The sequence below is a fragment of the Copadichromis virginalis genome, linkage group LG18 (assembly GCF_057382275.1).
Source record: "Copadichromis virginalis isolate Kocher_CV1m ecotype Utaka linkage group LG18, C_Virginalis_male_GT1.1, whole genome shotgun sequence".
Lineage (NCBI taxonomy): Eukaryota > Metazoa > Chordata > Actinopteri > Cichliformes > Cichlidae > Copadichromis > Copadichromis virginalis.
The window spans coordinates 38,062,221-38,086,098 of NC_140635.1; the positions used below are offsets into that span (position 1 = coordinate 38,062,221).

The 23,878-nt window shown below is 42.1% G+C and overlaps 1 protein-coding gene across 1 annotated transcript in view; it reads right to left on the reverse strand.

The window, feature by feature from the left end:
- Window positions 1-23,628, reverse strand: part of LOC146688588 (ADAMTS-like protein 2) — a 46,367-nt gene extending 22,739 nt beyond the window's left edge. Inside the window, exons 1-8 of the mRNA XM_085439066.1 lie at window positions 23,478-23,628; window positions 17,669-17,752; window positions 12,140-12,243; window positions 5,330-5,405; window positions 5,120-5,222; window positions 4,818-4,963; window positions 3,904-4,027; window positions 2,575-2,655 (exon numbers count right to left, since the gene is read on the reverse strand). Of these exons, the coding sequence (XP_085295192.1) occupies window positions 2,575-2,655; window positions 3,904-4,027; window positions 4,818-4,963; window positions 5,120-5,222; window positions 5,330-5,405; window positions 12,140-12,243; window positions 17,669-17,752; window positions 23,478-23,570 (811 nt within the window). The 5' untranslated portion in view covers window positions 23,571-23,628. The remainder of the gene's footprint in view (window positions 1-2,574; window positions 2,656-3,903; window positions 4,028-4,817; window positions 4,964-5,119; window positions 5,223-5,329; window positions 5,406-12,139; window positions 12,244-17,668; window positions 17,753-23,477) is intronic.
- Window positions 23,629-23,878: the final 250 nt, after the last annotated feature.

Here is a 23,878-nt window from a genome sequence, read left to right on the forward strand (position 1 = left end):
GCAAAAAAAATAAAAGTGGATCAAAATGAATGTTGGTGCCAATCTTTGGTCCATCTAAAGGCCTAATTATAATAACAAACTAATATTACTTCAAATGTTTTTTTTTGAAAATATTTAGTTTTTTTGTTTTTTGGGGCTAAAAAAACAGTGCGCTCATGTAATAAAACTGGGATTTAAAGGGTTAAAACAACGAAAATATAATTAAAACTTTATATGAATATTTTAGGGAGAAGTAGTTTTAAAAGACTGACCAATTTAAAGTGGAAAAAAATATGAATATATAATCTTTTTATTGCAGTTTTTGGGGCGGGACCATTTTTGGTCCTTAGGGCCTTTAGAGGATGCATTTTTTTAAATCTGCTCCTGCAAAAAAAATAGTAATTGATCAGAATGAATGTTGGTGCCAATCTTTGGTCCAGCTAAAGGCCTAATTATAATAACAAACTAATATTACTTCAAATGGGTTTTTTTGAAAATATTTAGTTTTTTTGTTTTTTGGGGCTAAAAAAACAGTGCGCTCATGTAATAAAACTGGGATTTAAAGGGTTAAAACAACGAAAATATAATTAAAACTTTATATGAATATTTCAGGGAGAAGTAGTTTTAAAAGACTGACCAATTTAAAGTGGGAAAAAAATGAATATTTAATCTTTTTATTGCACCTTTAGGGGTGGGACCATTTTTGGTCCCTAGGGCCTTTAGAGGGTGCATTTTTTAAGGGCCTAACAGGGGTTAATTTCTGAGGAATTCTACAGTAAATCTGGGTGAAACCTGGCACACAGGTACAGTAGGTGTCCCAGAGGGGGGATGTGTTGAAAGTTGGACATCAACTACTCAGGATGATTTTAAATGAATTTCTGACATTTCCATAATTGTATTGACTGTATCGGGCTGCTACATTGTAATTTGTGCGCGCGCGGGTATAGTCTTTCAATCGGCACATAAAGCGAAAAGGCGCTACCGTAAAGACTGGTGTAAAAGCGCAAGGAAATTTATGCGGCGGATAGGAGGCGGCTGGCTTGACCGCGGCTCACAAATGACGGCTCACTTTACCGCGGTGTTATGCTGGGCAGACACTGTGCGATTTTTGGCCCATTTTGAGCCAATTTTTGAGTCGTGCGACCGTTTTGGCGATCGGCACGATTTTGGCCTTCATCGTGCGTCGTGCATCGTGTAGTATACGTGGGGTAACGAGAAGCGATTAACACCTCACGACCAGCTCCCAATCATCAATCGCTTGGTCGTGAGGGTGTCACCGCAGTTAGTCACACTGCGCACGCGCAAACACAAATGTCAGCGAAAAAGACGGCGCAGCACGGCAGTGCAGCGTGTGATCTGGACACAAGCGATGGAGGCACAACTTGTAGAACTTTGGCAAGCTCATCCGAGCCTTTTCCATGTGGCCTCACAAAATTATCACGACCACAACAACCGTGAAAATAGTTGGATCTACACTGCTGCTCAATCACAGCTGCCTGATCAATGTTTTTCATTAGCAATTTAGCAAAGTTGACAGAGAGGGAGAGCGAGCGACAGAATTTCTGTTATAACCTTCATTTTATGGACGCACAGTGTGAGCACTCAGGTCGCATCAGAGCATTGGGCCGTATAGTGTGAAACCCTGCATCATGACCTATGAACTTCTAACCCCTGCGAGTCAATCGTACAGTTTGAGCAGGAGCTGAATCACGCGACTGAAAAAATCGCAGTGTCTGCCCAGCATTACCCCACGTATACTACACGATGCACGACGCATGATGAAGGCCAAAATCGGGCCGATCGCCAAAACGGTCGCACGACTCAAAAATCGGCTCAAACTGGGCCAAAAATCGCACAGTGTAAGCCCAGCATAACATTTGCAGCATGCGTGCTTGTTGTTTTTGTCTGCTTCCACTTGTCTTTGCACTAGGATGATGTCGGAGTAAATGTGCAGTCATATTTGTTGTGTTCCCACTAGTGCTGTCAGCGTTAATCTGAAATGACGTTAACGCCACAACACGGCAAATCTCCGTTAACGAGCTACCGCGGATCGCCCTGTGCGTGGGGCTGGACGGTGTCAAGACGAGCTAACTGCGCTAACACACTAGCTCCCACCCATGTAATTGAGCATTGCGTGGCACATGCAACACACTATTTTACTTTTGTCCATGACGCGCTTACCTTCAGGGTCATACGTCACATGAAGAACAAAATAGTTCCAAACGCCAGATCTGAATGAGGGTGGGGGAGGTTCAATTTGCCATGTTGCAACGAGCTTAGCTTCTGTCTTGCTAGCTTGTGCTGCGCTCAGTGGATCTGCGCTCGACAGTGCAGCCTAGGCGGAGTAGTCGAACGCAGATCCACTGAGCGCTCAACACAGACAGCATCGTCAGAAGGAAAGTTGATAAAATAAATTAAAAATTTTGTATTGTTTGATACATATGCGTACCGAACCGAAAGCACTGTATCGAACGGTTCAATATCGATACGAATATCGTTGCACCCCTGATATATATGCATATATTTGATGATATTGAACCATGGTCCCTCATGGTCCCTGATGATATTGACCTTAAAGAAGCTGTACGTTCTCACCCAGGATGTTCTCCGTCTTGTGCCTCTCTATGATCTGAATGTCTGAAGCTCCAGCTGGGATGTTGGTGATAAACACATAACCTGATGACAAAAACAAACTTGTCACTAAACTGCAACACAATTGGAAAGAAAAAACACTCCAAGAGTTTATCAGCAGGAACACATTTCTGTGAATACGAGGACTGAGTCTGGTGAGGACAGATCTCTGGCGAAGGCTAACCTATCTAAGTATGTTTTTAATGCACTGGTACTGCATCACACGATGGGATTACACCATGCGTCGACGTCTGCCTCCAACATCTTTGAAACATGGCTGTAGACAGTTGGACTCCTGATTAGATCCAGTCCGTTTGGATCCATCACTCCATAAGAGTTACGTTGCCTGCGATTTCCAGTCCAGTTCTAATGTGGCATACTTCAGCCTGTTCTCCCTCTTTCTGTTCCTTAACAGTGGCTTCTTGACAGCCGTCCTTCCATTCAGAGCACGTCTAATGAGGCTTCTGTGGAAAGTAAATGAATCAGCCGAAGGGTCAGATGCATTTCTCAGATCCTGTCAGGTCTTTGCTGGATATTTTCCTTATTACTGAAGGACATAACTGTTCATCTGCTGTAGAATTTCAGGTGTGCCACTTCTTTTGTCCTTAACTTCTCCTGTTTCTTCTGATGTTTTAAGAACGTACTTTACACCATGTTGCAATATGCCAAGTTTCATGGCAATATCTCTTTGGGAAGCCGTGTTGGTACAAAACCATGCTGTCAAACAACATTTTTCATTGGTCCAACTAAGAACAAACTGGTGTATGTGTTGCTAGCAATAAATTGCCTACAGATGCAATTTAAAATGTCTTCTTTGCTAAGTTTTCTGTTATGTGTAGAAACAGAATGATGTCAGGATCAATGTAAAGTTATTTAACTGACTGAAAAACATTCCCGTGTCCAAATAAAAACTCATAAATTCAAGAACATTAATGTTCAAGACCAATTTTTTAAAAAAAGATTACAAAGTCTGGCTCCTTGCAGGCAAAATCAAGGCATTAAAAAATATGTTGAAAAAGCTTCCCTCGCTTCGAGAGTCCTGCTGGCGGGCAGCCTGCTGGCGGGCAGCGTAGTAACAAACCAGCAGAAGGGGGTGAAGACATCATGGAGTCATCCACCCCGGTTTCAGGCTTCTATGACGACACATGTTTACAGGACACCGTGCAGTGGATTTCGCTGAGGTGGTTGTAAAGATAATGGTTTCCTTGAGCTGTCTGATGAGTGAAACAATCACTAAATGCTCGTCCTGTGCCAGTTAGATATGTTGAATGTGGTTATCTGTGTGTGTGTTACCTAACTGTGTGAGTGCCTTCCTGTAGGATCCAGAGATCCGCTGGCACGATGTCCCGTTTCCTCCGCACACACCACATCTGTCTACAGTCTTACTGCTGTACAGCTCCCCATCACACCCCACAGGCTGGAACAGAGGAGCAGACATAATACACATACATGTGACACTGTTTGTTCTTCAGAGACAACACTCATGCAGTTTTTTCTCACAACAACCAGAAACACCTGACTTGAATTTTTACTACCAGGAAATATATTCTTCCAAGCCACGTGATTGGGTGAAGGTGTTCACATGTTTTGCTCTTTAAAGCACACTTTTAAACACAGCCGAGTTCAACCACATGTCAGAGTGGGGAGGAAAGGTGACGTGGAGCCCAACAGGGCAGTCAGCTGCCCCACATCTGGGTTCAAGAAGAAAGGTCATGAATGTCAGCTCCTTTAGCTCCCCCCCTACTACAGCGACGGCAGAACATACAAAGAACTTCTTTATAGTGAAGTGAAACCATGTGTTGAAAGGTGAAGGCTGTTCCCAGCATGCCTCAGTACTGACAGCAGCTGCGTCCTCCTCTGCAGAGTTTACCCTCCTCTAACAGATACTCGAACCAAACAGCTCATATCATCTCAGACTGCCTGAGAAATCATGGCGGTAAATTAAAAGCATCATGCATGACGAGCACAATGAGTCTGACAGAGCAGCTGTGGGATGTAGTGGAACATCATGAAAATGCTGACCACAAAGCTGCAGCACCTGTGCCATCATGCCAAAGTAGACGAAAAAGTCTGAGCGCCTTGTTGAATGAACACCACGGCGTACAAGCTAACGAAGCAGCTAATGAGTGTATTTTCTATGATGTTGAAAATATTTCATTAAGATTTTCTACAGTAAAAAAGCATCTGAACTTTTTCTGGTTGGTTACCTGACACATCCCCTCGATACACACTCCATGGTTTTTAGTATCCCGACAGGAGGTGCCATCGTGGGCAGGAACCAGCAGCTGTCGCTCACCACTGATGGTGGTACACTGCAGGTCACATGGTCTATTGGAGATGCTGATGTAATCGGCTACATGGGGAAGGACACATTTAAGAAAGCATTTCTTTAACAACATCAACAAATTGCACTGGCTACATCGTGTCAAATACACAATCTTCACATGTTGTATCTACTGTTGCATCGTCAAACGTAGATGATGAAAGTGAACTGACACATGAGGCTGACCTGGGTACAGGGGTATCCACTGATAGTATCTCCTTCCAAAGGCTTTAGAGTTGAACTGGGAACACTGGTGCTGCTTGAAGCTAACACTGGTGCTGGGACACGGCTACAAAACAAATACATACACAAAACGAACAAACACAGACAAAAGCTTCAATGCTTATTTCTACCGTTTCCTTATTGTAATCAATCAGTAAAGGATCAATATCATACCTGCTTTGAACAGAGCTGGTACTTCTTAGGGGAGCCAACACAACAGGAGCTGTTAACATTTTGAGTGGAGGACAGCCTGAGACAGACAGGAGTGTCAGGGTGCAGGATGATCAACACTTTTATTAATGACACCGTTCATCTAACTGCAGTGCTGCTGGCAGCTTGTGCTTTCACACCAAAGTATCAATTTGCCAACTGTGATGGCCAAACCCACGGCCACACTCGAAAGTCGGTAACTCTTGTATTTTCATTTCTTCATTTGAACACAAGAACACACTTTAGTTTCCAATAAGTTTATTGATTGGTTTGGATACATTTGCTCTTTTTGTAAGCGCGCACATTTAGGTTATGTATTCATACCAGTTCATTACTTTGTTTGACTAAGCTTTGTTTCTTTTACTTGCTGCTTACCTGCCATGATCCCTGAGAGTTACCAGACAAAAGGTGGAGGCCAGGGTTTAAAGCCCTTAAATACAAAGAGGGATAATTGGACCGCACCACCACTTCCTGCTGAAGGAGACAATGTTAAAAAAAAAAGCTTTTGTATTTGATTACATATTTGAGTTTAGGGTTCAGTGATTTTGACGTTCTTCTTTGGTGTTGACTTTATAAACAAACCAGGCTGTACTGCATAATTTTTGTGGTTTATGATTGCGTTTTATTTAGTTACCCCTCGTGTGTCATGGTGGTCTGATCAGTCCTTATATAAACCCTTGTGTGTCATTTCCTGTTTAGGTCAGTTATGTTTGTTTGGGCTGAGTTTAGAGTTGTTTCTTTGACCTCTTTTATGAGCTCAACGTTTGTTATTTTTGTAAATATAATTTTTGGGGGTTAAATGGAAACCCTGGTTTTTCTAATAATTCCTGTGACCATCATAATTCCTGTGTCCATCACACCAACATACTGACAATAAATAAACTGTGTATAACTGAGTATCATGGATGATGTCACCAAGCTACCCACCAACAGTGTCCAGGTCTTACCTTAGATGGTAAGCTCTTAGAGATGACTGATTTTCTTGAATGGACATGCCTAATCCTGCACTTTCCTTCCACTGCCCACTAGCTACACCATGGTTACTGTGGCACAGTGGGTATCTTTATTTGCCTGCTAAATTCATCCGTTTTTCTTAATCGCTTTGGTCAAAATGAAGTGGAGCTGGAGCCTATCCCTGCACAGACAGGACACACCTGGGTTAACTCACCAATATATCACAGGGTGAAGACAAAGAGAGACACATAAATACTCCCACCCAGCAAAGGCCATTTTAGGATCATCACTTCATTCTGTTGTTCTCAGACTGAGTCACTGTAGGTGGGATGTTGCAGCTCTAACCCGACTGTTGTTCAGGTAAAATTCAAATGTGTTTTTTAAAATCATAATCATTAAAAAGGGATAAAACTTTTTCTTCAGATTCCAAAGTGGGCCATGGCAGAAGAAGCTCGACACCACTGTAGAAACCCAGCAAGCTTGTCTGCAGCCTGTGGGAACAGACCGAAGGAGAACATTTACAGCTCGTACTGGCCTCATTAAAACTTCCTTTCCTACAGCAGTAAGACGTAAACACAGTAAACTATTTAGCAGCCAAAGCAGTGGATCTGTTTCTTAGGAGGAGGCTATCGTGTGTGTGTGTGTGTGTTATTTTGAACTAAAAGAAGAGACTAAATAGCCTTATTTATGTGTTTGTGTGTAACTTTGGGAGGACAGAGAGTTACAGCATCTGTCTTTCATTACAGCGTTAATATTTCCCAAACACACACCTCTCTCACTGTATCTGCTTCCATTAAAATAATCTGCAAAGCTCTCTCAAAGAGACTGGAGAAAATAACCTCCCTCTTAATTCATCCTGACCAAACTGGTTTCATAAAAGGTAGGCACTCATCAACAAATACACGTAGATTACTTAATTTGATAGACTACTCATAAAGTAAAAACCTAGAAACTACAATATTCTCTTTAGACGCAGAAAAAGCATTTGACAGAGTTAACTGGAAATTTCTATTTGCAACTTTACACAAAATTGGTTTTGGATCCTCTTTCATAAACTGGTTAAAAATATTATATAACTCCCCAACAGCTTGTGTCAGAACAAATGACCAAACATCCTCCAGCTTCTGTCTCTTGAGGGGCATCAGGCAGGGATGCCCACTCTTCCCTTCACTGTTTGCAATTTTTATTGAACCACTAGCAGCAGCAATTAGACAGAATTCAGTAATTAAGGGCATAAAATGCAAGAACGTGGAACATAAAATCAGTCTTTATGCGGATGATGTGTTACTCTTTCTCCAAAATTCACAAACCAATATCTCTGGGGTGATTGAATTGATAAACTCTCTTGCAAGAATATCAGATTACTCAATTAACTGGTCAAAATCTACAGTTCTACCGATTAATTGCTCCCTCCATAATTCCTCTTCTACACCACTGCAATCAGGAAATATAAAATATTTAGGTATTAATGTTTCTCCCAAGCTTGCAGATCTAACTAAATTAAACCATATCCCACTTTTAAAGAAGGTAGAAGATGATCTGGCTAGATGGAAATGTCTACCCATATCACTCATGGGAAGGGTTGCCGCTATAAAAATGATGGTCTTACCAAAAATAAATTATTTATTCTCAATGATCCCAACTAAACCGCCACAAGATTGGTTCAGATCTCTAGATTCATGTATGTCCAAATTCCTTTGGAAAAATAAACCCCCACGTATAAGCTTAAAAACACTACAAAAGACCAAGGATAAAGGAGGACTAGAACTGCCTAACTTTCAGCACTACTTCTTAGCCAACAGGCTTCAGTTTATCTCAGGATGGCTAAAACATACCCTCTTAGATGAACCTTGGCTAGATGTAGAACAAGCACTTTGCAATAATCTAGAGATCTCAGACCTACCATTTATCAGCTCAAACATCCAACGACATGAATGCTTCAAAAGCATCAACATCAGCTTGTCTCTGACAGCATGGTGGGAGTTTCTAAAATTGACGGCGTCTTCATTAATCCCATGCAAACGTACACCTATCTGGAACAACCCTGACATATTACAAAACAATAATATGATAAACTTTTCAGATTGGAGTGATAAAGGAATCAAATATTTAGAACATATACTAGAAGGAACAGAATTTATTTCATTTGACGGACTAGTTACACAATATGGGATCAACAAGAAAAGATTTTTAGAATATCAACAAATTAAATCCATAGTAAAAAAGAAATTTAAACCGGGTCAAGTTGAACTACAAACACCACCAAGTGTGGTTCAATTTCTTACTCTTAAAACCCCCAAATTACTATCCAAAATATACAGAATGCTTTCTAAAACAGATGAATCAATATCACTTCCTATTGCAAAATGGGAAGCGGATTTATCAGTTAACTTAGACCTAAACTTCTGGTCTCAGATTTGCTTAAAAACCTTTCATCTAATTAGAAATCCCAGTCTTCAATTAATTCAATACAAAATACTACATAGAGTGCACTATACAGGTCATCGGATGTTCAAGATGGGCTTTACGTCTACCAACAACTGCTCACACTGCCAAACCAATTCACCGGACAATTATATCCACGCTCTTTGGTTCTGTCCACCAGTTCAGAAGTTTTGGCGCGAGATATGTGAAGACTTATCGAAGTGTCTGAAATGTAACATTCCAACTTCCCCCTTAGTGTGTTTGTTGGGCAGCTTAGATAATGTCACTACAGAAAAGAATATAGCCCATATGGTTTTCACTGCCCTATGCATAGCCAAGAAAACTGTCCTCATGAATTGGAAAAATACTCGAAAAGACTCGAACTCTTCCACGACATGCATTTTTAATTTCTCTTTGATATTTGGTCACATTGGGACCTGATGAATGTAAAAACAAAGAATTACCAGATTTTTTTTAACCTTATTTTTGTTTCTAAGAAAAATGAGAGCCACATATGAGGATATTTGTTTAAAATTTTGATAGAACAGTGGCAGTATAATGTCCTCCTAAGTGGATATCAGGCCCTTGTAGAACAAAATTGAGTATTTTAGTCTAAATAACCCAAAATGTGATGTCCACATATGTGGACGCAGGTCCTAGGAGGTTAATTCTAACCAATATAGAAATTATCTAATAGATTATATTTAGTCTTGATACAGCCTCTGCCACCACATCAGATCAATTGCTCTGGGCTCCTATGATCAGCTCCATCACCTAGTGGGGGTGGGGGGTCATAGTTTGGTCCCACCTTCGCTGTTGTGATTGGTGTGGGGGTAGGGCCCCCACGCGGTAGGATTCAGAGTGCTTTCTGAGACACCAGCTGGGGCCTCCCTTGCTAGCAAGTAAAAGATGTTCGCCTTGTTTTTGTCGTTAACGAGAATAAGTTTGTGAACCAGCGGGGCTTGTGGAAACACAGCCCCAACAGTGGCATCGAGAAGACCGTCAGGGTGTACAACCTCACCCCTGGCGCTGTTGCCCACCTCTCAATTTTAAATACACGTAGACATTGAGGGCTGTCAGGAGGGGCTATGCGCTTACCTGCTGCTCTCTGGCAGGTAGCTCCATGCCCTCCTGGGTTTTAAATGCACCTTAGAACACACATGCATCAACACTACATATGAGCGGGTGGAGGGAGGTTTGGAGTCTTCACACACCCCTGTTCTGTGTTGCCTGTTGGGGTGGGGGGGGCTAGGAGGAGTTGGCCGTCCGACTGCGGTCTGGAGTGTGGGGCCTCCCTGCTGCTGCGGAGTCGGGGCGGTCTGCCTCCCCCCACCGCAGGGAAAAGGGTAACACCACCTGGGTCTGGGTGCAGTTCCCCCCTCCAGGGGCAAGGGTACCTAGACCCGGTTCGTAGAGTACGCTTGGGGAGTGTGATCGTGTGTACAGCGTCTCTTTATGTCTGTCTCCACGTTGGTTGAGTGTGGAGTAAGTGCATATGAGAGCATGAGGGTGGGAATGGATGTTTGTATCTGTGTGTGCCTGTATGTCTGTGTCTATATGTCAGGTTGGGTGTCAGACACCACCTTTCTGGGGACATCTCAGGCCCTCCAAGGTTTGGAGGCCTTTCTCCCCCCACCACCACTTCCCCTGACAGTGGCAGACGCCCTCAGACATCGGTGCGTTGGTGGGTCTTTGTGTCTGGGGATGGCATTCAGGTACCCACCGGCTCACTCCTTGGTGGCTGCTTATCGGGGCCTGGAGCCTGGGGCTTGCTGGGCCCCTTCAGGGGTGGGGTGCCCTCGGCCTCTCGGCCTGGGGCTCGGTCACTCAGGCACAGCTGGCTGCCGGCGGAGCTCACGGGCACGTCACTGCACCCCCCCTGGCTTCTGCTCCGCGGCTGCTGAGTGAGCCCTCATCTGGGACTCTCCTCAGCTCTTTCTGGGACAGTGGCGCGGCTGCCCCTCTGTTGGTCTTCCTTGGTCTCTTGTGTTCTGGGGGCCTCTGGATGTCTGGAGTCTGGATCTCCTCCATACCTGCTTCATGCCCTGGAGGACGGGGCTGTGGCCCCCCCACACCCTCTAACAGATCATTACATGAAGGAACCTTTTAAAAACAAGCGCGTCCATGCTCACAGGTGTACACACGGGTGATCACACACACAAACTACACTCTTTTTGGCTCCTACCTCAAAGCACACTGTGTTCTGTCGATCCGGCACAATAATATTCAATATTTAGTATTTACTGTTATATTCACATAGATTATTGCGATCATGTTGTTTATTATATTGCTCTCTTTTTTTGCTGGTTTTCTCTTTTTTCTTTCTCAACAGGTGATCCAGGTGATTGATAGATGGATTTTTTGTCTGTTTGTTTTGTTGGTTTTTGTTTTTTGCCTTTTATCACCGTCCCTCTTCCCCACTGTTTTTCTTTCCCTCTTTCTTTCCCCCAGTCAAGTCTGTCCCGTGTGTAGCAAGTGAAAATAAATTAAAATAAACAATAAAAGCAAAGGTGAATCAAATAGACCAATACGGCAAGGCTGGTCCATTTGGTAAAGTAAATCCGTTGGGATCTTTCTTTGCCTTTAGACAATCATTCTGATGGCAGCCTCGCTTCTGTCAGTCTGTCCCAGGACAGCTGTGGGTACAACTGTAGCTGCCTCCACCAGTGTGTGAATGTGAGAGTGAATGAATAGTGGTATTGTAAAGCGCTTTGAGGGTCTCGAAAAGCGCTATAAAAATGCAATCCATTATTATTATTATTAAAAGAACCAAACGGGACAGGTGAAAAAAAAATTGCTATCCGTGTGATGAATGTAGTGCAGACTCACAGACAAATGAAGGATAAATCAAAGACAGACTTTTATTTTGGAGGAAGAAGACAAGTGAGTAGAGACAGCTGGGACACGTCAGGAGGGACGAGTTAACATGAGACACACAAGACGAGGACTATCACAATAAAACAGGAAGTCTGGAGTCGGTGGGCGACTCTTGCTCGTGCTGCTGTTTGTGTGGGAACAGCTGTGGAATCACACTTCGTTTAATTATCTGACATAAATAAATGTAAACCGGTCTCATCCAGGAGATACTGGCAGCCTTTCAAAGGACAGAGATGCTTTTTATGCCTTAATTTAGGTTGTATGTGTACTTTACTGTATTTGAAATGACTGTACTAAAATGTAAATGTTTTCTTTTAATATGATTTTAATATGGTGCAGAAACACTGCAATTACTAAACAAATCGATAGCCACGGCACAGCTGATCTGTTTTATTCTTCAGAACAATGTTTGGTGTTTGTGCGTATGGGTTACAGTTACATCTGTAGGCTGAGACTCCACATGTATTGGAAACCAAAATATTCAGAAGGTGGAATATCATCTGAAAGTCACTCAGTTACCTCTGCATGAGACAGTGTCTCTCCTGGCTCCTCACTCCTCCTCCACAGCTCCTGGAACAGGAGGACCACGTAGACCACTCCCCCCACCACTGAAACACCTCCTCCTGGGAGAAAATATACAGGCCAGTGAGTAATGTGAAGTGGGTCATTAAGGTCAGCCTGTAGCCATCAAACATTAAAATAATGACCGTTATTGTTGACACCACTGTTACGAAGAACGCAGATGTCGTCCTTAGCATTCACAGAAGTGGGCACCAAACAGTGGTCTGTGGACCTACTGACCAACCAAACGTTGACAATTAAAGGTCACCTTTTTAAACTTCTCACTAATCGCTGAAACACGACTGTGTAAAGTGTAATATTACACTAGTCAGGCCAATGCAAGCTGTTCATTAGGTCTATCGCAATATGAACAATGAGTTATTGAAGACAAAAGAATTGATTTAAACCAAATTATTGTTTACAGAAATGTACAAATTCAGATTTAAATGTGTTTTGCCTCTTATAGTAAATTATTTATGCTGAAAATATTTTGCAGGAGCTGGAAATGTCTGCAAGCACTTACTTCAGACTTACTTGAGATGTTTTTGTATCCAAGTATTATAGAAAAGTAACAATTTCAATGTCATCAGTTGTCTACCACTTTTTTGGAGTTCAGGCTGAAGAGGACAGCAGCCCAAGCTGAGATGCCTACTCCGTCCACCGGTCTCCTCAGACACTGAGTCCTGAGGATCTCCAACAAGAAACACCTTGTTAAGGAGCTGTGTAGTAGGGCTGGGCCATATCATACCGTTCACGGTAATACCGGTATAATGTTGAGCAACAATAAGAAAATGAAATATGGCGATAGAATATGGGTAAAACGCGCATGCGCAGTACCTTTGTTTTCATACGCACATGGAGGCGACGCAGAATGAGAAGAGTGAAAGCGGATCGTTGAATGAAACAGATGAACCTGAACTGGTTTGTAAAAATGCTGCAGCTTCACTGGTGTGGAACTGGTTTAGCTTTTGTCCGTCAGATACACAACAAAGCACTATTTTTGGTAGCGCATGCTAGCGGGCCGTCGTTATTACCGTGTTGTTTGGAAAATATGGCGCACTTAAAATCAATCCTTTGATTTTTCTGAAAGTCGACAGAGCCCCTTATAATCCCGTGTGCCTTATGTATGAACTCTGGTTGTGTTTACTGACCTCGAAACGATTTTATGTGCACGGCGCTCGAAAATCTGTCAAATGTTTCAGTACGACTTTGCTAAGCTACGAAGCCGCACCGCTTGATGGAGTGTCGGAGCATTACGGCTATCGTAGGCGGAGCCTCGCGGAGTGATACGTACTGTGCTTCAACATAATATTACCGTACTGTGTGTGTTTAACCTCTTTTTAAGTGTTGTGGATATTATACATGGTTATGCTGAGGATGTGTCGGCCAGTTTCCACTGGAAATGCCTTTTGGTTAAACTGTCAGCGAGGAATTTGCATTTGCACTGTTACATTTTTATATAACTTTAATGCAGATAAAAAACAGCTGCTTGTTTAAGTGGAAATACATTGATGGTTTTTATTGCACTAATAAAGTTGTGGAGTTGTAAAGTATTTTGTCTAGTGCAGGGGTCAGCAACCTTTATCACCCAAAGAGCCGTTTGGACCCAGTTTCCTCGCAAAAGAAAACACTGGGAGCCGCAAATACTTTGTGACATCTAAAATGAAGATAACACTGTATATATTGTTTTTTTACCTTTATGCTTTGTGTGAACAACTAAGGTGTGTTGCTTATGAAATCCATGAAGTGCTACAGAGAAAATTACATTTTATTTATGTAATGAACACATTTTGAACTCTTAAAGAAATATAAGAAAAGGAAAGCTGAACTAAAATGATCCAGAAACAAAAACTGCTGTGAGCCGCCCTCATATCTCCTTTGAACTTTTGGAGCCTTGACCTGACTTTTAAAAAATAATTGGAAAAAAGCACTATGCTGCTGAAAAAAATGAAAAATAAATATTTGCAAAATTCTGCGTAAATATTTATTTATTTACTTATATTTATTTTACATGGTAAATGTGTGTTGCGGGGCGTGGTCTGCAGCGCCGACTATAGGCGTACAGCAACCGTGTGTGAAAAGTGGTCAATAAAGAGAAGCTGTAAAGCGTGTTCATGCAAACATCGTCAGGTCTGCCGTGATATGTTTACAACGGGACTTCTGCTCCTGAACCTCTGCGCACAGCGTCTGCAAGTCGGGGCGTACGAGTCACTTTCATCTTCACGCAGGACTGTAAGCTGTCATCTGTGAGGCATGAGCGTGTTTGTTTTTAACATAGTTCACGGTGGAGCTGCTGACATAATGTGGATCCGAAGATCCATAACTGGCCTACCTGGGGTTGAAAGTCTCGATAAATGCACGGCGTTTCGGCGGGTACACCGGCTTCCGCCAGTGTGACGCTTATTTTGAGCGACGAACAATAATAAAATATAATTTTATTTTTATACTTCAATATCAAAATAATCTTCCAATTTAGAACTACAAGTTTAAAAAGAACTAACATAAATAAAATACACTTCAGCTAAATACTTGTAATTTATTTTCCCAAACCACGCGGAGCCGCAGTATAAGGACTAAAGAGCCGCAGGTTGCCGACCCCTGCTCTAGTGTCAATTATGTCGTCAGTTATATCGTTATTGCAAATTTTCAAATGTATATCGTGATAAATATTTTTGGTCATATCGCCCTGCTCTACTGTGTAGTGACTGTACTGTTAGCGCCTCCAGAACAGCTCAAGTTATTTTTGTGCCTCTATTCTGAGCGCAAATACAAATTTTTTGCAAGTGCACATGTTGGATTTTGAGAAGAAAATTATTTTCAGCGAAGAAAATTGATTGCTGCCTGCAAGAAATGTATTTCAGTATTTGCTATTATCCATACTCACACAATAACAGCCCCTCTCGCTCAGATCTCTGCTCTGTGCACGCTCAACTCTCTACACCATTATAAGTGTGCCACAAAACACGCTCCAAAATGTAGTTAAATCCATTTTCAGTTAGTATGTTGAATTATTCTATTTAAAATTTTTTTTTTTTTTAAATACCATTGTTGGTTTTAACCTAATTTAAACTGATTGGAGACTGTAACAGCCAATCAAAATTTTTGCATCCAAGTCTGTGATTGGTTGGTTTTGTGGCACACTTATAATGGTGTGCAGAGAGTTGAGCGTGCATGGAGCAGAGATGTTGAGAGCGACACACTGAGAGCAGGTCTGCAGATGTCTGTGAGCACACAGAGCAGAGATCTGAGTGAGAGTGGCTGTTATTGTGTGTGTGTGTGTGTGTGTGTGCGTGTGTGTGTGTGTGTGTGTGTGTGTGTGTGTGTGTGTGTGTGTGTGTGCGTGGATAATAGCAAACAGTGAAATACATTTCTTGCATGCAGCAATGAATTCTCTTCACTCAAAATCATTTTCTCTTCAAAATGCAACATTTGTGTTTCCAAAATGTTATGATGTGCGCTCAGAATAGAGGCACAGAAATAAAGCCATACCTTAACAGGTATTTGCTTGTATCCAAATCTTATTCTTTGTGTAACTATCCAGAGGTTGTGGTCATAGATGAGAGGAGATCTTCCAGTTAAGTATACCGTAGAGGAACTGGTAAACTTCTTCAGGCCTGGCCCTTTGTTCAGCACAACAGACCAGTCCACATCTCAGAACAGTCATCCAGTCCAATTCTTTATCTCCTCACACAATTTGTGAAGTAGTAACCAGATAGTTGCATTCCTCCATGGCATGAAGAGAAACCAAAAACATTAACTGTGTCACTTTTTGCCTTTTTCTGCAGTTCCAGTAGAGACACTAAAACCCAGCAATCGGTGAACTGAATAGACTAAAGCAATCAACAGAGAGCTGACATTTAAGGTGTTCATGGGTTGATTTGGTGCTCCTGTTGTATTGAGTCAAGAATAAGGTGAAATATTTTACTAATAACTGGTAAAATATTCCACCTTACAAGCTGCTGGGATGTACTGGTTTGACATTAGCAACTAAAACTTGAGCATAAACAATAATAGGAACACTCCTGTTTCAATCATCTGGTCTCTTTATGTAATAATGATAATAATCCATCAGTATTTTTACAACGTCTGATCAAATCCTGTTCTGTTAAACTTTGTAATTGTATATTATACAAACTCCACACTTCTGTTTCAAAGTAAAAGCGCTTCAAAAACACTTCACTTCTTAACAGGACTTACACCGTGACATTTTCAGGAACTTGTGGCAAACATAGATTTACCTTAATGGTATCTTGATAATGGTAATGGTACTTACAAACGTGTGCAGTGGTTTGTGTGTAAGTTTTGAAGACTCACATCATATTTAAGGTTTTGTAAGTGAGTGAGACGGAGTTGTTATTCAAACTTTTAGATAGTTGTATCCACAGAAAAAGAAAATGATCCGACTCCATAAGCTGAACTTAATTGTGTGTAAACGGCCAGTTTTTTTATTCAGGTTTGGATGAGTCTGCCTACAGTAGGGAGGTTGAACGTCTGGTGTCCTAGTGCAGCCACAACAACCTGGTGCTGAATGCCCAGAAGACAGTGGAGATTATTGTGGACTTCAGGAAGCACACAGCCCCACTCCCCCCCATCATCCTGACTGACACCCCCATCACCTCTGTGGACTCATTCCGCTTCCTGGGTACCACCATCACCCAGGACCTGAAGTGGGAGCCCACCATCGAGTCCATCCTCACCTCCTCCATCACCGTGTGGTACGCTGGAGCCACTATCAGGGACAAACAGAGACTGCAGCGTGTTGTGCGCTCTGCTGAGAAGGTGATTGGCTGCAGACTCCCATCTCTGCAGGACCTGTACACCTCCAGGACACTGGGGCGTGCAGCTCGGATCTCAGCTGACCCTTCTCACCCTGGACACAGTCTGTTTGACCTGCTCCCCTCAGGCAGGAGGCTCCGGTCCATTCGCACCAGAACCTCTCGCCACAAGAACAGTTTCTTCCCCTCTGCTGTTGGACACATGAACAATAACCGTATGACTGTTCCCACCACTAACACATGACCCTACGCTGTGTTCACTGCATCATTCCATGTTTGCACTGATCACCACCTGCACTCATGTATATATCATGTATATATCTATCTACTTAGCACTTTTAACTCTTATTCTTATTTTTATTTTCATGTCTATTTAAGCGTAATTTATGACAGTATGTTTGCACTGAAGCACCGCAGCAATTTCCTAATGTTGTAAACCTGCTCAACATTTGGCAATAAAACCCTTTCTGATTCTGATTCTGAAGCAGTTTTACATGTGCTCAAATTGCTATGTATTTATGTGTGGGTGCAAGCACATGCTTGTGAGTACACACCAATCACTGTACACGTCTGTAACCCTTTTGAGGCACATTTCTCTCCATATTTCTCGCCAGCATGTTAAAAATGCCCCCACCTGCAAAAATTCAGAGTCAGACTGAAATCTACATGACAACAGTTCTGCATGCAAAGAAACTCAAAAGACAGTGATCACCTTTTTGCCTGTCTGTTTCCCATTTTGACTTCCGTGTGATCGTAGATGGCTGTCATGCTGCCCCACCCTTACTTCACTTCTGTCCTAACAGACACAGACAGACAAATCATGCACAGACACAAACATGGAGAACATTAGGACGGCTTAAAGAAAAATAAAAGGAAAAAAATTTATATAAATTTAAACCTGCAACCAGTGATGACAGAGCCCTCGCACACCGCTGCACGTCTAGGCGCACTGCGGTTGAGCGTGCTGCAGGTGAACAGCATCGTGTGCTTATGCGGTTTTCTTTAGCTTGAGATGATAATTGGCTGTTGGGTTGTTTATGTAAGGATTGCCATCTATGCCCACTAGAGGGCGATAGAGAGACTTACCCGTATGTAATGCTGATATATATCATGCATGAAACTATAAATGAAAATTTCATGTAGACTGGATGATGTCGCCATACTCAGACTCCCATCAAGCAGGTAAAGTTTGGGACAGACTGGTACAATGCCGATATACAATATACAGAACACAAATATATAAATATCAGGGGTGCAACGATACTCGTATCGATATTGAACCGTTCGATACAGTGCTTTCGGTTCGGTACGCATATGTATCGAACAATACAACATTTTTAATTTATTTTATCAACTTTCCTTCTGACGATGCTGTCTGTGTTGAGCGCTCAGTGGATCTGCGCTCGACAGTGCAGCCTAGGCGGAGTAGTCAAACGCAGATTCACTGAGCGCAGGGCAAGCTAGCGAGACAGAAGCTAAGCTCTCCTTGCAACATGGCAAACTGAACCTCCCCCACCCTCATTCATTGGCGTTTGGAACTATTTTGGTTTTCATGTGACGTATGACCCTGAAGGTAAGCGCGTCATGGACAAAAGTAAAATAGTGTGTTGCATGTGCCACGCAATGCTCAATTACATGGGTGGGAACTAGTGCGTTAGCGCAGTTAGCTCGTTAACGTGTTGGCCGTCCAGCCCCACGCACGGGGCGATCCGCGGTGGCTCGTTAACGGAGATTTGCCGTGTTGTGGCGTTAACGTCATTTCAGATTAACGCTGACAGCACTAGTGGAAACACAACGAATATGACTGCACATTTACTCCGACATCATCCTAGTGCAAAGACAAGTGGAAGCAGACAAAAACAACAAGCACGCATGCTGCAAACTTTACCCGAGTCATTTAGACAGCCGTTAGCACAGGATTCTCCTTATGGGGACCTGATATGTTTAACATGCTGCTGAGAATATAGCCCAGAAGAAGAGTATAGTAGAGCTTTTATTTTGGAAAGAGCCATTTCTCTGTAATAAACTCAATTTACCAAAGATGAGCGATTTCTCGATCGATAGATTTTTTTTTTTTTATTATTTTGTTGTTTCAGCAACATTAAATTTAAAAACTGTACTTTTGAGTTAAAATATATATTTATAATTTTAATAAATGACTAATTAAAAAAGCATGAACATTTTTTATATTGAAAAAATATCGAACCGTGACACCAAAGTATCGAACCGAACCGTGAATTTTGTGTATCGTTGCACCCCTAATATATATGTGTCATATGGTGAAAGGTCCAAGTTTGGCATGCTGCTACAACCACACCCTTACATGAAAACTCAAAAGCTTCACAATATAATGTCAACATCGTCTTAAGACTGTATTCACCAAAGATCATGATGATCTGATTAACAAAGTATTAGGCCTAAATATACTGTTATTAGTAATATTAGACTAGGAGATATTCCAGACAGTAAGAGATCTTGAAGTGTGAGAGAAACAAGGATCTGGTATCCACGTGGCCAGACTCAGTTATAAACAGAGGGTCTGAATGTGAGGTGTGGTGAGGTTTTACTTTGTTTGAGAGAGAAGACGAGGCAGTCTTCGGAGACTGGGTGAAGGTCACTTATGCAGGGATAAAGATCTGAACTGAATTTGGTCGTCGTTGAGGTAAACTCTGAACAGCACATGAATCGAGGTAGCAGTGAGCATATCTGTAACGGAGCATGAAAATAACAGAAAGATCCGAAGTTAGAGGTAGACAGCATGAGGTCGAAGATGGATGGGAAGAGAAGTTTAAAGTTTAAAGAAGTTTAAAGTGGTAGTGAAATTAATAAAAATTGATTTCAGTCCAGGAGCAAGGCTGTTGATAATAACTTCTTGGAAAAGGCTCATGAGCTCTGCAATGCTGGGGTTTAGATCTCGAATGTTGTGGCCAAAAATCTAGGTACTTGCATCGGGACTGCCTCTGCATGAGGGCCGAGGCTCTGAACGACGAGACAGGGAGACAGCGGTGGAATGATAACGGATCTGTTCTGAGTAAGAACTGGTGGCTGACAGCTTCATGATGGAAGGGGAATTTCTTTGGCCTTTGTTAATTGGTCTACGGTGGCAAGGTTGTCTCAGTGGATGGGAATGGATCTTTTTGACCATTCATGGCTCCATAAAAAACCCGCACTGAATACTAGGTGCATTTTATAATAATCCCCAAATCTGGCAGAAAGAGCAGCATGTGTGTAGAGCTGAATATCCTCAGGGTAGGACAGCTGAACATGATAAAAGAAAGTGATTCCATTCCAGTTGGTGAGCAGAAGTTACCAGACTTGCCGTTCAGTTTCAGAAGATCTGTCCAGAGTGACTGTGTCAAGGAGAGATGGTTAAAAGCGCAGCTTGTGGATTTTTGCACAGGGCAAAGTTTAGGTGTCCTAACAGGTGAGCAGCTGCTATTTAGAAAGACAGGAAACAAGGACGTTTTGAAAAAGGAGATTAATTTGATTTAGTTTTTTTTAAATGGGTAAAGAAGCCTGGAACTGGATGATAACCCGTGAGTTGGAGGTGACGTGGAGGAGATATAATCAGGAAAACTTTACAAAGATGGACCAAATATTGCAGTTTATGGTTGTTGGAGAGAATCCAACATAGGCAATCATTCAAGTCTATATATTCTCAATGACGCCTTATACAACTTTTTTGTTCTAGACAGGCGTCCTATATCATCATCCTGAGCGCATTAACTCAAAGTCAGAGTAAAGAGGGTGTTCACCGTCAGCAACAATAAACCGGACCTTCCTTAAACAGCCTGATGATACAGTTTATCCAATGAAGTTTGTTGCTGATTAATATTTTTCCAGCAGTTCTGACGATCCTGTTCAGTTTGTTCTTAATTGCCCGATACGTAAAGCTATTAACGACTTCTGGTGACTGACTTTAAAATAGAGCACTTTAAAGGAATTTAGTTACCCAAAGTGCTTTCCAGTTAGAAGACGGCGACAATAAAATACACAAACACATATCAAATAAAGAAGACAAAAAATACAAAACAGAAAAATAAAAACACAAAATGTACAATACATAAACATAAGTCTTAAAAAGGGTACAAAAGATTAAAATTGATGAAAAAACTGACTAAAACTACCTGGACGCTAACAGTAGTACTCACATTGAAATCCAAAGGCTTTTTTTTTAACCTCCTATGACCTGGCGTCCACATATGTGGGCATCACATTTTGGGACATCTAGACCAAAATACTTAATTTTTCTCTACAAGGGCCTGATATCCACTCACGAGGACATTATACTGCCACTGTGCTATCAAAATTTGAAACAAATGTCCTCATATGTGGATCTCATTTTTCTCAAAAACAAAAATTAGGTAAAAAAAAAAAAAAGAATTGGTAATTCTTTGTTTTTACATTCTTTAGGTCCCAATCAACCCAAATAGCAAAGAAAAATTAAAAATGCATGCCATGAAAGAGTTTGGGTCTTTGGAGGTTAAACATGATTTAAAAACTGCAACTGCTGGGGCCAATCTAACAGGAACAACCCATTCCACAATCTGGGGACCAACAGTAAACTCTCAATCCACCCAGTGTTTCAGTCTCCACACAGGGACAGCAAGTATAATGAAGCACAAACATAATGAGGTACATTTAAAGTTTGCTGAACAACATTTAGACAAGCCTGGGAAAAACTGGGAGAGTAGAGTCTGGTCACATGAGACCAAAACTGACCTCTGGATGCCAGAATACACCCCATGTTTGGAGGTGAACGGCACTGCACCCCCAAAACACCAAATGGTGTGGGGCTGTTTTTCAGCATACAGCACTGTGATTCAAATAATTAAAGGATGAGTGGAAAAATGTCCTGAGAGTCTTGATAAAAACCTGCTGCCACCTACCAGGATGATGAAGATGAAACGAGGGGACAGTGATGCCAAACACAGCCAACAAACTCGGTTAGTTTCAGAGAGACAAACCAAAGCTGCTAGAATGACCCGGAACCTTCTGGACTGTGTGGCAGCACGGGTAAAATCACACCTGTCACTGTGACTAGTTTCTGCATACAGCAGGCGTATTGAAGCCAACAAACGCTTTTGTACGACGTATTGAATCCATTTCAGTAAACATGTTCGATACTGGTTCCCTCTGTCATTTCTCATCATTGCACATCATTTATGGACATCTATGGTTTGATTTTTTTTTTCTTTTTAGCATGTGGGGATTGGATGGGTTGTTGACAACATCTATTGAAAATTTAATGTCAATAGCACTTTTATAAGTATAAAAATTGGTGATGTGTTCAATACTAATTTTACCCACTGTATATTACAGATATGTATTGCTGTCTGATACGGTTCATCCAAGAAATATATGCTGTAGTTTAACTGAGTGAAACCCATGCATCCCATTATTGTGTTCCTTAGCACCCATACAGTTTACGGATGCAACTTGCTGACCAAGTTTAAAACTTAATAAATATGAGACGATGGGATGGCCCAGACAGTATAAAAGAGGGATATGCAGCTTCTAGGCATGAAGAGTGAAGCCAACACACACGTGTCTTAAACTCACATTCTCTTTAGAAACCGCTCTCTGGTTGTATAGATGTCCATGGGAAAATGTCTCTCAGCCCTCTGTATCTATGACCTTTAGTAAACATTTTCCTGTTGAGTTTGTGGGTCCAGCTTGGGGTCATATTCCACAGAGCATTGAGTCCCTTTTTGTGAATAAGAGTAATTTTCTTATTATGACCATCTTTTATTTATAGTCAGAGGATCTGACTCAAAAAATAAATGCTCTGTATGGACCACAGCTGTTACTGAGAAACTACTGCATACTGTAAAATGCTCTAATTAAGTTTCCGTTAGTTACCTGTAGTTAGCCTAGTAAATGAGCAAAGTTCAGACAAAAATAAAATTTTGAGATCTACTCTTGCAGCAAACCATCTGTTTGAATTAGACAGTAGTTCAAGAAGCTGATGTTTTTAGCCACACTGTGATAAACAAGCAGGAAAGCTGAATGGGGGAAGCGGCAGAACAGCCCAAACACTGAACCACCGAAGACAAAAGACGCTTTTTCATTTGGCTTCAAACATAAAGCACACATCATACAGGGCATGTTTGAACGTATATGACACCAGTTATTGCGGGAGAGCTTCAACAGCTAGTGTTACATCTGCTTTGATCATAAGCAACATTTAAGTCACTTCACTGCTGTCTGTTTGCCGTCTAATGTGAACAGTGTTGAGCAGTTTTATGGCTCTTTACAGTCCAACGCGGATACGTCGAGGGGAACCCTGACTTCCCCGGACTGGGGAAGACTTATCTTCCCATCCGCCTGTACGGGGAAGCTCGACGTCAGAGAGCGCATTGCCATGTTACTAATAAACCGACTCGGAGGATGGTATCAATTACGAACTTGATACGAAAACTGGTGATAAAACCGTGAATTACCAAGACCCCCTTCATAACGTCTGAACAGACACAGAATTGATCGGAATGAAGTGAACGGCGACGACCCGAGTTATTTACCTTAACGGGCCAGCTGTCCGTTAGCGGGAAAACCGGGAGATGAAGCAGGAGAATTGAGCAAACCGGGAGAGTTACGATTCCTTTAGCGAACATAGTCCATTCATGTCAGGGACCTACAACACTTCCCCTCCCTCCTCGTTACCTCCGGACCCTCCTCGCTCCTCTCCTTGTGCCCCACTTCGACCCCCCCCCCCCCCCCCTCCCCCCTTTGAAGTAGCTACGCCTTCTGCTCTCACTTGCACGCACGCATGTGCACACTCATCTGCTTGCCCGGATAGCACAACTCTTGACCGCTACATGACATGAAGGCAGGGGCGTTTCCATGAAATATAAGTCGGGGTGGCACAGGGAACCTAAAAAGCGAGGAAATGCAGATATCTGGTTTGGAATAATACAGTGTA